Genomic DNA, 13784 nt, shown 5'->3' on the forward strand with positions numbered 1-13784 from the left:
CACTACAGTTGAAATGGCCTAATACAGATTATACCAGAAATTATGCACTTGTTTTGTGTCTCCTTGCTGCCAAGAGGTTCTTGTAGTTTGGTTTGTGTATTCTCATGAGAATAATCCATTATTTTAGGAAGCTGGTTTAAAAAGGCATAGTGTACATTGAAAAACTTTATTCTTAAGCAGACTTTCCTCCTGTAAGACTGTCTGTATGTGTTCATTCATGCAAGGAACTCCATGCAACATCCCTCCGGCATCGTGGTTTGCTTGCAGAAGGGCACCAGCACCTCAGCTGACAGCCCTGTGCTGACACACCAGGAACCAGCCACAGCTGTGCCTCTGAATCTCTTAGCTGGAAACACAGCAAATTCTTGTGATCTTGTCTTGCCCACTCCAAATGAAAGCCAAATACTTTTGATGTATAAGGTATGTAGTTTAAGTCCACTATTAAGATCTTATGAAAAAAAGCATAGGCTAGTTTTCTACTTCAGATGAAATTAGGATGTTATACTAGGCAATAACTTGGGGGATGCCGGTTATCAAAGAAAGAATGTGAAAATGCTTATGGAAGACAAGCCATAATCATCGGGACTTCAGCAGGAACTGCCTGGGTCACCTGATTCATGCAAGTCACCACAGATGTTGTAAACTTAAGAAGGTGAAAAAGGAAATAGGCTGCCACAGCCTGAAATAAATAATCCATCAACATTCAACTTTTACCATGGAACTTAAATTTTAATAGGAGGCAAGACCTTAACCTAGTTCTGAGAGGAACTTAAGAAGCAATGGTGAAGGTATTCAGAAGAATTCCACACATGCTGTCAAGGCCAAAATGACTCTTAACAAATGAACTTTCATTTCAGAAGGTCATTTAGAATAACTGCAAGTTTATTCTTAGATGAAACCACAGTTTTGGTGGAGCACAAAAAAATTATCCTCTTTTAGATAAGTGTATCTCAGTGCATTTTATATGAGTTTTAATTGCTGAAGTTATACAATAATCATGATGATTTTTACCTGGAATGAGCAAGTATCTTCTAATTTCATTTAAAAGACATTCAGAATCTCATTATGAGGTGGGGGAAGATGAAGTCAGCCTGAGCTGAAGCAGATTTGAGAGCCAGGGCAGAATCCTGTCATTCTGTGTTATTAGGAATGGCTGCTGTTTGTACCAAAACCATCTTTGCCAAGGTGGACCTCAATGTCATTGCAGTCATGCCATGCCTTGCCAGCTGAACTTCAGGAGAAGACAGAGCCACAAGCAGAGCTGTGTGTCTGGCAGGTATCATAAAGACAGACTGAACTTGGTCCAAAAGGACTTTCTGTCCTCTCCAAAGTTTGGAGGTGAAAAGCTTGGATGAGGAAATAGAAAAATGCTTGGACTTTGCCACATACTGACTAGAGCAAGGTAAAATGATTCTTGACTTAACTGCTGAGAGCAGAGATCCCTCCTCCTCACTTTAATGCCGCATAGTTTGTCCTGGAGCCAGGGTCTTTTATCAGAGGAATTATGTTAAATAGTTAAATAGACGGAAGTGTATAAATATTCTTGTGTCCTTGAAGTAGATATTTTAGCAGATTTTTTAGTTCTATACCTTAGGGTTGTTCATCAGCACTGCAGGTTTAACATGACATCACGTTTAACAACAGGTAGCTATACTTAAGGAAAGAAAAACTGACATCAGGGAGCACTACTTTGTGTTTTCAGTTTTTGACTACATCAAAATGTTTCATTTAAACTCTGTTAGTGAATTTGGAAAAATAAATACAGCACATTCTATTGTAGGGGAATTAATTTTCTTAGGATATGAAAAAATTATATTTATATTGTGGCACTTTCCAAAGGCACACTCAGGACCAGGGCCTGGCTGTGCCTGTTTTCACACACAAAAAATTATTCCAGACAGTTTACCATTTGAACCTTCAATTTTGCAAGTGGCACTGTTCTCATATTTAAATGCACAAAAGAACCTTTCCACACAAAATCTATTTAACTATATTTTAATGTTTAATTAACTATCATAGTAGGTAAGGACACTATTACAAAGCCAAGTAGATGCACAAGGATCAATTCTTTTATTAAATAGAATTTGGGAGGATATGTCCTCTATTGGCCAGTCAAGATTCAACAGGATCAGTATCCATCCCTTTTTATTTCTACTACTTCACAGCTCCTTGTAAGGGTTTCTGTACATCAGCATGCATGGATGGGAAACACCATCATCCAAACCAAAATGCATTTATACAAAATTTGGCCCTTTGAATGGGCTGGTTAACAGAAGAGCTTTTGGAATTTAAAGAATAAGTTCTTTAACAATGACTTTGCTCCCAACTATGTATTAACTGGCCAACACAAGCTAACTACACTGTATATCACACACAGTCTTCCCTGCTGTTCAGAACAAAATCAAGCTGCGAAAGTTGGAATCATGTTTGTAAATTGAAAAATCACCTGACACTGACAATCATGTACAATTTTATTATTTTAAACAGATGAAAACATTAAATGATAAAAGTGATATTTATGTGAGGATTTTTCTGTATCCTGTAAAAACCTTTTTGGAACAACCAGCATTTCCTTTCCTTTACTTAAGGTAATTAAACAATGGTAATTAAAACCACAGGCTTCGTCAGATGCTGGACTATATTTATTCTCTGACTTCTCATTTGGTGTTTGTGACAGCAATAATCTCACTCCATTACAGGATGCATTGTAAAGCTCTCCAGATGAAGCCTGACAAGCTGTTTGGTGACAGCCACCCTTGGTGTGATTGAGATGTCTGTATGCCCAACATTAAGCTACTTAGCCTCATAAGCCAAAGCTTTTCCAGCCCCAAAGCCACAAATCCTTATCACTTTGTTTCACACTCTTTCTTCCTTTATTGTCTCCAACAGTGGTGAAAACAGTAAGTTACAGCTGAGACCTTGTGAGGATTTTTGAGGAGCCATTAATCACCTTGTTCCAGATTATAACATGAAGTCTTAATCACCATTTCCAAAAGCACTGAAGAAAAGCACTAAATTCAGTCTGGATGAGTTGGATTTTCTGACTCAAGTAGGGCACGTGAGCACACCTGTGGGCATGTCAGTCCTCAGTTCTCACTTCTTCCTTCCTGAATATGACTGAAGTAGGAAATTCTGCTGTAGTACAAAATATCTTCTGTGAAGCCAGACTAATGACATGCTCCTGTGCTATTAGAAAGTGCAAGCAATTCTGTTGATTATCACAAATATAACAGACTCAGTATATTTGGAAGGGGTAATCTGACACTGCCATGGAGTAATTGGTTTGTAGTTAGCAGCTGATGGCACTTTTTAGCATTCCTCCTCTTCGAAACAAAATAAAACATAATTCCTGTGTATTAACTCCATAAAGATGCAGTGGGAGACCTGCAGTTACCTCTGTGGGATACTTACAATTCCACTTGTCACTTTCCAAGAGATTTTCTTCAGTTACAGCCATTTACAAGGTCCGACTGAAATACACTGATCAATTTTCCATTCAGTAGGCAAGGAGATTGTGCAAGTCCTAGATCTGTTGGGGTAACACAGCAAGAGAAGCAGTGGCAAAAGATATAAAGTCTTGACAACCCCCTGTGGCAGCTGGAAATAATTGGGCTCTTAAGGGATGGCAACCAAACCAACACCTTGGATTTGTGGAAGGCAATTCTTTACCTGTGACATCTTCCTAGCCAAAAGGATAAAGAATTATAGCTTCTTTGGGCAAACTTAAATCACTGGAGTATTTTTTTAAAATTACTGTACCTTGCCTGAAAGAATCAGCTGTGAGGTTTAAAATCAACCACTGAACTTTCTTCATTGTGTTTTGAATTTTTAGGCTCCCTAAGGACTTAATAATTACTTTAATGAGACACAATACATCTTACGAAGTTCAGAAATCTGTTACACTGATCTGCCATGATGTCTTCTGTGAGGATGAGAAAAAGACATAATACTTATTTTATTCAGTTATCTTTTCTTTTCAGAAGCTTTTCCCATAAAACTGGATAAGAGAGATAGCAAAACCGGGATCTAGGTCGATCTGAAATGTCTCAGATTGGTAGAAACCTCCTTGGGATTGTTTGACAAAGAAAAAAACCAGCAGAATGAGAAGGTGAAGGCCAGAGTAGAAGAGCAGGATCCTCTGTTTTTCCAAAAAGCTTTTTCCTTTGCCCTGTGTTTTTGTTTTTCCTGAAGACTCTGGTATCCTGTAAGCATTTCAGCTCAGGATGGAATTATTAAGATTTTGTAGACTGGATAAGAATTAGACAAATTACTAAAGTTAAACCATTAAGCCACAGTATTACAATTTAGGTATTATCTTACACAGATGACAGCAACGGTGAGTTGTGGGATAGATATCCTGCTCTGGAGACTGGGAACAAAACCCCAGAAGAAGGTAAGAATTCTCCTTCAATTTGTGCCTGGTAAGTTCAGTGCCAGGTTTCCTGTGCATAGAGAAATAAAATTAAATACCCCACATGCAAAGGATTTCTGTAAGTACACGTTAACGATTACAGATTTCATTCTTCTCCTAAGAACACAAAATCCTTTCAGGTTCTGTAGAAAAGTCAAAGAGATTTGGTTAATTCTTCCCTTTTTCTGACTCTTATATTCCTTACGAATTTCTTAACTCATGTTAACTTTTTTCCCCCCTCTTCCTATCTCTCCTATTTAAAATAAGGGCGACCTTTTGAAGTGAAGAGGTGTCCCCGGAGTATTTTGGGCACTTGCTGCCCGTGCCCAGCTCCACCCTGGCAGCAGAACTCCCCCTGCACACACACTTTGCCCTTAGTGTTAATTACCCGCAGTGCCTCCCTGCCGCCTCAGGCTGCCCGGGTGAAGGCAGCGCCCGCTGCTCCCCCCGCCCGCACCTTCACCTTGCGCGCTCTGTCTCGCTTCAAAGGCGCGGCACACCTGTCTGAGGCGGCTCCCAGCGCCTCCCTGTCCCACCTGCGCTCCGAGCCGCGGGCTGTCAGTCCCTCCCGGGCTCAGCTCTGTGTCCCGGACCCGCCGTGCCCGCGGTGCGAGGCCGAGCCCGGCTCCCGCTCCCGGCCCCGTTCGAACGGCCGCCGCCAGCCCGCGCCTGCGCACTGCCCGCCCCGCCGGAGCCCAGGGCGAGGCGAGGCGGCTCGGAGAGACCAGTGAACTACGCGCCCCGTCATGCCCCGCGCGGTTAGCTCCCCACGGCCGGAGCGAGCGGGCCGCTCGCAGAGCACGCCGGGAGCTGTAGTCCTCTGGCGCGGGGTATTGTCTCTCCCCTTTCTCTGTCCAGGAACCCGACCGCCACCCCGCCGGGCGAGCGCGGTGACTGACAGCGCCGGGCAGCCAGTCGTCGCAGCGCCGTGCGGCCGAGCCCGGCGCCGTCTCCCCGGTGACCGGGACAGCCGCTGCCTCGGCGGAGTAGCCGGAGTCCCGGGGGACAGAGGTGAGTGGGTCCGAGCGGGGCAGCGCCCACCGCAGCCTGCCCGTCTCTCCCATCCCCCTCACCGCCGAGCGCCCGGCCCGGGACCCCGGTGGGATGCGGCGGGAGGAGCGGGGACGGCAGATGGACGGCGGGAGGGGGGACGAGGGGGGAGGGGAGCACGGCGGCGGGGGCCGAGGGGAGGCAGGGGGCAGACGGGAGCCCCGGCCGCCCCTGTGCGCGCCCCTCGGGCTGCGGCGCTGCCCGCGACCCCCAGGCGCGCCGCGGGAGGGGACGGCGGGTCCGCCCGCGGGGGGGTCGCGGGCGCTCCGTGCCCTCCCGTTTTTTACCGCTTGATTTTTCAAATCGTTCCTGCGGGCTCAGGTGCCGCTTCTCCCCTCCCCGCAGCTCCACCCCCCGGGAAGCGCTGCCCCGGGAGCCGGGCAGTTAATGGGTAACCCCGCGGGCGCTGCTCCAGCACCGGGCCCGCCGCTCCCCGCGGGATGGCCCCGCACCCGCTGAGGGCAGCGCCGGAGCCTCCCCGGGAGCGGGGCAGCGGCGGCGGGCCCGTGCGAGCGGGTGTGCGGAGCTGCTGCGAGCCCGCCGGGCCCCCCTGCTCCGCAGAGCTCCCCGAGCCCTCCCGGCTGTCCCCGAGCCCGTCCCGCCCGGGTGTCGCTGCTGCCACCCCAAGTGCCGCCCCTCTGCACGGCGTCCCAGCAGTTCTGGAACGAATTTGGAAGAAAAGAACGGGGGGATAAATGCCTAACTGCGAACAAAACTTTTCCACCTTCTTAAGTACAGCAAATAAATTAGTCTGAATTGTAGGCGCATGACTGTCTGTACAATAGCTTTAGGAAACTCTGTCCTTGCTCACATGAGTCTTGTCAGACAAATCAGCAAATATCCTGTTTGTGTTCCTTACACTTTGTACACTGTCTTCAGCAGAAGAAGAGTTTTTATTAACTTTTTAGCCTGCTGTTACTAACTACAGTCAGTATTTTTTGAATGATCACACTAGGTACACCTAAAGGAAACATAATGGTCTGTCTTGCCAATTGTGAAATGCAATTGTGAAATGAGATTTTTTTTATCAAAACATTGTCCTGCCCAAGTTCTCAAACAACTGGTAGCTGCCTTCTACAGGTTGTGCTGTTACATTTCTTGTGTAACTTGTCTATAAACATGTACCACATTTGAATAGTTAGTGGAATTCAAATGTGACAGCTTCATTTGAGCTTTGTAGGGACTTGGCATCAGTTCTGCCTCAACAACTGGCACCCATGCTGAAGAGTCTTTTGCATTACTTCAAGACCTGTGTGAGAGATGAGGGAACAGTCTCTCTCCTCTGTGCACTTCCACTTTGCATACTTTATTCTCTTACAGTCTCACTACAGAAAAACAGAATAAAGCCAGACAATGAAGCCAGACAGTGTCTCTGCACATTAACATGGATCCTGTAGTACTGAGCACCAGCTTATTTCCAGAGGCTTTTTGGGAAGTAGTGGTGGTCAGTCATGTACTCCTGATCTTCAGGGGCTCCCCTGCTGCCCTCTGTGACTGCTCAGTTACAGTTTAACATGGGCTGCAGCAGGAGTGTGCCTCCTGTTTCTGTTCTCTTTGTTGCTATGGCATAATAAGAGCAGAAGCAGGAAACAAACCACCTCTCTCCCTTGAAAGTAAGCAAATACATGTTATTTTCTTTGGAGCATTTGAAAATGACTTGAAAAGCTAGCATGGATATGTAGCAGCATTCCATACAGAAATGCAGTGTTTGTGGGATACAGTACAATTCAACTGTAACTGGTATTTTTGGTGTTTTATACCCCACAAATAATTGATTCAAATGGTAGACCAGACTGTATACTGGCAGAAGTCTTGAATGTTTTGTTTAATTTTGCAGTTCTGTGTCAAAGCTGATATGTATAGACAAATTATGTTATTTCACATACTTGAACAACTCTTAATGTGTACATATTAAGTGTTTATGCCTGAAATGTTCTGTGAAATATTTTGTAGTTATAAAGCTACAAAGCTTTATATCAGTGCAAGTGAATTGGTGTTTTTGTTTCACTGTATATGTTATATGTTTTATAATTTATTACAGGAAAGGAATATTCAGACATGATTGCTTTGGAACTGTGAAAGTTTTTTCCACTTCTGTCCCTTATCTCTTCAGCTCCACGTTTCAAGTCTGCAAAGAAATTAGGAGAAAAGCTAGCAATTAGAGAAATTGATAATTTAGTTTTGAACTAGTCTGTTAACAGTTTGACAATCAACTAATCTCTGCTTAGGGGAAACACTATTTTCATAATTTTTCTATTTGCCTGTCATGCCTTTATTGCAGTAAAACATGGATGCTGAGAGTTCTTGCAGAAGAGATATATTGGTCCTTTGTCTTGAAGTTTCCTAGATACATTTAATGAGCTGGTTGCCCTGGGTGTAATTAGCATAAAGATTGCACAGTAATATTCAGGTACTGAGGGAGGGAAGAGGTATCTAGTGAAGTAATACAGTTTTTCTTTGGTTGGTATTTTTTTTTGGGGTTTTTTAGAGTATAGACACATTAATAGCAAAAACCCTTTAATGCTGAATTAGTTCCTAACTTTACACCTACAAAATTTCACAAATATATTAATAGCTGAAAGTCTTCATACCTCTGGAACATCGTTATTAGAGGAAAGTAACATGTTAGCAGCCTGCTGTTTTGTTTTTATAATTGTCAGGTTTTTGAATGACATTTCATTGTCAGTGGCTATCATCTACAATAAATGCTTGATGTGTAAGGGTCATAGGTTAGGAAGGAAAGTGGGTAAATTGACTTGTGAAGAGAGTTAAAAGGAAAACCTCTCTTAGCAAATGCAGAATTGTGATGTAGGACAGCATTGGGGTTTGCCTCTTCCCAAGAGCAGCCTAACTACATTTTCATTGTGTGTTTTTTATAGTGGCATTTAGGATATTTTTTATAGATTACAGAGATAGCTGTAAAAAACCTGTTTTTCTTATCAGCCACTTCAACATTACAATACGGAATCTTAAGTTTTTTAGTAGCAACTGCTTTTTATTATATTTTTAAAAGGAGATTGTTTATAATCTCATACTCTCTTGTTTCCTTTCCTCTTGCAAGCTAGTAGTCCAGTTTTAGGTGCCAGATACTATTGGGCTTTATGGTAACCAGGTTAACAGCACAGATTCAGAGGGTACCCAGGGGTCACATTAGGCTATTCTCCAGACAGCTGAAAACAGAAATATTCACTAGAAGGCAAATTAGAACATGAATATATTCATGCTTCTAGATAGAAGGTTTTTATTTACTGTTAGGCATTTGTTAGTTCTATTTTTTTTTTTTTTTTGGGAACTATATGTTGAAATATTTAATGATTATTCTCAAAAAGTACTAGACCTAATTAGAGGTAGCTGAATGCACAGTGACCTCTTGATTCCCAAGTTTAGCCCCATCAGAAAAGGGTCAAACAACGTTTAAGATATGAGACAGGATGCCAGTTGATGGGGCTTTCTTATGGCAATGTAAGAGTTAAGTTTGGTTAAATGTTTGCAAAGCACTCCTTATGTTATGATTTCTGTTTAAAGGTTAAGTGTGAGGTTTTATTACTTCTTAAAGCCAAGGTGTAGGTGTTTTTTTTTGTCTCAAATTATAGGAAAAGTATCATTTAAGAAGCTGGATAATTGCTACAGTAAAACAATTTGCAAAAATCATTCTACACTAAATACTTACAGCTGCACCATGGAGACATAAAAACCTGATGTCCCTTTGTTAAAAAAAAACCAAAACAAAACACCAAAAAACTAAACCCCCAAAGTAAGGCCAACTGGATTTCTTCTGGTATCTTGAAATCTGTCCTGTTTTGGGTTTAGAAGGATCCAGTGGGAATTACATCCTTCAGTTGAGTATCTAGCAGAATATTTGAGAAACAGCAGTGGTTTCTTAAATTTGGTAATCAAGGAGCTCATATGTAGATAAGTAATTAAGGCTATAATTCTGAACTATATTTTAGTTTTGGTTTGGTTTTTAATTGGTAAAACTTCTGAAGTAATTGCCTTGTTTGTTCTAACCCAGGCAGAAATACTGTGAAAGTAGCGTGCTGTGAATTTAATCACATTCTGAGTGTGGGTTTATTGTTTCTGTAGCTGAGAGCAATGTCAGTAGGATTTCTTGGTCATTTTTTGTCCATGCAAGTAGTGAGTGGGACACCACTAATTTAGCACTTTAGATATGATAAAGAAATGTGTTGTCTCTGTGTGTATGTATATTTATGTCTTTATGTGAATGCATTTATCTGAAATGTTGCCTGCATTTTGCCCACATATGCAAGATACTTGCTTTCAAGTACCTGTACACTTTAAATATGTTACAATGTGTCTGAGTTAAGAATAGGCCTGTGGACCAACTCAGAGTAATTATTGTCAGATTAGTTCTCACTTGCTCAGATGGTGTTTATTGCAATTTTATACAGCTGTAGTCCCATGGGTTTTTCTGTCATTCTCCAGACCTATGGAAGTGAGGGTTCATATAGTGCAACAAGGGGGGAGTTTCAAAAGTTGAACAAGTTGTCATTTATTTTATTTGTATTAGTAATTTTCATGCATTTTAACCTGCTTAGTGGGGAAAACCTCTCTAAAGCAATGGAATTTGCCCGAGTATATTTAGAACAAGACATCCAGACTTCAGTGCTGACACCAAAATGTAGTGAAATATTCTACTTCTTGCTGTTCATACAAAGCTGTTATATGTTAATTGTAAAGTCATGTCTAGATTAATGCTGGCAGCATGTGTCTTTTTCACTCCTTTTTTTTTTTTCCTTTTTTTTTTTCCCTTTTTTTGAATGTTTGAGCTAAACTAAAACACATGGATGTTGGAATGATGGTCTGAAATGCATTTTTACAGTGTTTGCTATCTGACAAATTGTTTTGAGTGGATTAATTGATGGGTGTAACGGTAAATCTGATCTTGGATCCCTTTGGTCTGATGCATGACTGAATGCCCACTTGTCATTGCATATGTAAGATAAATGTATGTAAGGAAGTTGAAGTCTGAGATACTTATTTTAAGCTGCCTTTAGAGTCTGTGGAGAGATACAGGCTACTCTAGGGGTAATTAATCTCTTTTACATGATACATGTGGTACCTGTTTCTGTACGCTGTGTAAAGGGGGTGAGGTGTAGCTGAGTAGATGAACATGAGCTCTCATTTTTGTTTTGGGAAAGGATGTATGAGCTTAAATAAGGAAATGTAAAATGTAGTGGTAGTATAATAGTGCAGTAGGCCAGAAGGTAACTGAATAGTAGGCAATGTGGGGGTATTGGGGAAGACATAACATGCTTAGTTTAAAAAACACTGACTGAACATCAAAAAACTTGGATCTTGTTCTTTGCCATTCTGTCGTGTTGTATCTTGGACAGCCACTTTATTTACATTTGCAACTCCTTTCTTATCACTAAAATTAACACTGTGGTACCTGTTCTTTTCAAACTGTTCTGAGTGTTTAGTTAAATCTCTGGCAATAGTTTTTGTAGAGTTCACTAGTGATTTTTTTCTCAACAGTAAAAGGAATACTTGGTGCTAAAAAACCTGAAATATGATAAGAATTAAAATGTCCTTTCTTTCTTTCTTTTTTTAGATCTTCATCAGACGGAGTGATACTCTTGAAACATGAGAAAAAACTGGACTAAATAAAAGTTTTCCTATTTTAGGAAAAAAAAAAATAATCCAAAATGTACAGACCAGGAGAAACGGTCAAACGTCGGCTCAACATGCACGCTCCTCCACGGATAAGAAGTGTGGAAGTTGCTCGAGGAAGAGCAGGTTATGGCTTTACCCTTTCTGGACAAGCTCCTTGTGTTCTTAGCTGTGTGATGAAAGGAAGCCCTGCAGATTATGTTGGTCTTAAAGCAGGAGATCAGATATTTGCAGTGAATGAAATCAATGTGAAAAAAGCCTCACATGAAGATGTAGTGAAACTTATAGGGAAATGTTCTGGAGTTCTGCACATGGTCATTGCTGAAGGGATTAGTCATATGGATTCATGTTCAAGTGATGAAGAAGTTGGTTTTTATGATGGTAAGGGGTGGCTGAAACCCAAACCTGACTCTAAAGCTCTGGGTATAAACAGAGCAGAGAAAGTTGTCGAAGAAATGCAGTCTGGTGGCATTTTCAACATGATCTTTGAGAATCCTGCTCTTTGTGCTGGTAACTCAGATAATTCTGCATCAAAACAAAGATCATTTTCAGTTTCTGCTGCTATGAAATTTGAAACTGGCAATGAAAGTGCAAGCAATCCAAACCTACTGTCAAAGGAAGAAATAGCCAAAGTTCTGAATGATGATTCAGTTTTTAGAATTGGACTGGAGAGTGCGGAAGACTTTGGGTTAGATGCAAGTATTTTGAATGTTGCCATGATTGTAGGTTACTTAGGCTCCATTGAACTTCCTTCAACAACTGCAAATTTGGAAACAGAGAGTTTGCAGGCCATTCGTGGGTGCATGAGACGCCTGCGGGCAGAGCAAAAAATCCATTCCCTGGTGATGATGAAGATAATGCATGACTGTATTCAGCTCTGCAGTGACAAATCAGGTGTTGTGGCAGAATACCCTGCAGAGAAACTGGCATTCAGTGCTGTTTGCCCAGATGATAGAAGATTTTTTGGACTAGTTACAATGCAGACAAATGATGATGCAAGCTTGGCTCATGAAGATGAAGGGGTCCTGAGGACATCTTGCCATGTTTTTATGGTGGATCCTGAATTATTTCATCATAAAATTCACCAGGGTATAGCAAGACGTTTTGGACTGGAATGTACAGCGGATCCAGATACAAATGGCTGTCTGGAGTTTCCAACATCATCTTTACCTGTCCTGCAGTTTATTTCTGTCCTGTACAGGGATATGGGGGAGCTGATAGAGGGAATGCGTGCGAGGGCTTTCCTCGATGGCGATGCAGATGCCCATCAGAATAATAGTACGAGCAGTAACAGTGATAGCGGGATTGGAAATTTCAACCAAGAAGAAAAGAATAATAGAGTTCTGGTGGTTGATTTAGGGACCAATCCAAGTAAACACATTCCTAGCAGCATATGGGAAAATCCAGTAGGAAGGGGACAAAATCAGCCTGCTTCCCATTGGAATGGCTTCTGTCATGAGCAGGAGGGGAGCATCCCTTTAGAAGTAATTCAGAATGAGAAGTCCCAAAATGTAAGCAAACACTTGAGCCCTTCTGCTCGTATTGAAGTTCCATTGGTTTCCTCCCGAAATTCAGTACCCCCATCCAAGAAAAACGCTGCAGGCCTGGGCAATCAGAGGTGGCTGCCTGTGCACGTTTTACAGGAATGGCAGCATGGGAATGCCAGCGACCAGGAGTCGTACACCGACTCCACAGATGGCTGGTCCAGTGTGAACTGTGGGACCCTTCCCCCCCCAATGAGTAAGATTCCAGCTGACAGATACAGAGTCGAGGGCAGCTTCGGTCAGCCACAGCTAAAATCTCACAAAAGTGAATGGTCCAAGAAGATGTTCTGCATTCAGAACAAATTTGGCCCTCCGCACAGTATCAGGAAATCTAAAGAAGATAAAAAGGTAAGAACATGCTGGTGTTGGTTCCTAACTGTATCAAAAACCCCTACACCCAAACCCATCTGCCTATGGTACTTTTACACAGTAATATTTGCATATTAAAATTTAAAGGTGTATTATATAATTTACAAAATTTCAGATTAAAAAAATATACATTCTGCTCTCGTCTGCAGAGGCGTTTCATATTCCTCTTTAATTGAGTGCAGCTGGAATTATACTTCTGCTGGAAGTGTTGTCTGTTAGGGCTTTCTCACTTTTCTTCTTGTCTCTCCATTGTTTCCAAATGTTTCAGTGGCACTGAAATGAAAAGGAGGCTTGACATTTTAGCAACTTCAATTTCTGACCTTCAGCTGCAAAAGAATGGAAACAGTCTGCATCTTTAGTCTGGTTCCTTTTTGTAGAAGGCTGGCTTGCAAATGTTGTTATTTTGGTGCCATCTATTTTTATAGAGACGTAGTCCAATAATCAGTCAAAAACCTGGATTATATACTTTTTAACCGAATAAGACTGTTTTATTACAAACTTCACTCCAGCAAACCTCTCAATACAAGTAACATTAAAAACTGACATAAAAAACTGGTAGTGGTAGGTCACAAATCTAACATTCTGCCAGCAAGACTGTAATTTAAATTTTATTCCAAATTACCGTTTCTTCTTGTTTTGTCTACTATTAGACAAAACAAGGAGACTTAAAAAACAAAAAAAGGTGTAGGAAGAGTATTCAGGATGATTACATACCCTTTGTGACTCCCATTTTGCTGTTAAGAGAGCTAATCTCAGGGGGGTCTGTTGTTGATAACTGG

At 41.8% G+C, this 13784-nt stretch overlaps 1 protein-coding gene across 4 annotated transcripts in view; it reads left to right on the plus strand.

Moving 5' to 3' along the window:
- The first annotated feature begins 1966 nt into the window (after positions 1–1966).
- The window catches only part of RGS12 (regulator of G protein signaling 12), an 87200-nt gene continuing 75382 nt past the window's right edge, over positions 1967–13784 (plus strand). For 2 of the 4 annotated variants that reach the window (XM_041464593.1, XM_041464672.1), the window contains exons 1-2: positions 1967–5422; positions 11034–12984. In XM_041464593.1, the coding sequence (XP_041320527.1) occupies positions 11128–12984 (1857 nt within the window). In that variant the 5' untranslated portion in view covers positions 1967–5422; positions 11034–11127. The remainder of the gene's footprint in view (positions 5423–11033; positions 12985–13784) is intronic. The other 2 variants (XM_041464424.1, XM_041464507.1) reach the window with 1 other exon arrangement.

This window comes from Pyrgilauda ruficollis, unplaced genomic scaffold (assembly GCF_017590135.1).
Source record: "Pyrgilauda ruficollis isolate IOZ18807 unplaced genomic scaffold, ASM1759013v1 scaffold1, whole genome shotgun sequence".
Classification (NCBI taxonomy): Eukaryota; Metazoa; Chordata; class Aves; order Passeriformes; family Passeridae; genus Pyrgilauda; species Pyrgilauda ruficollis.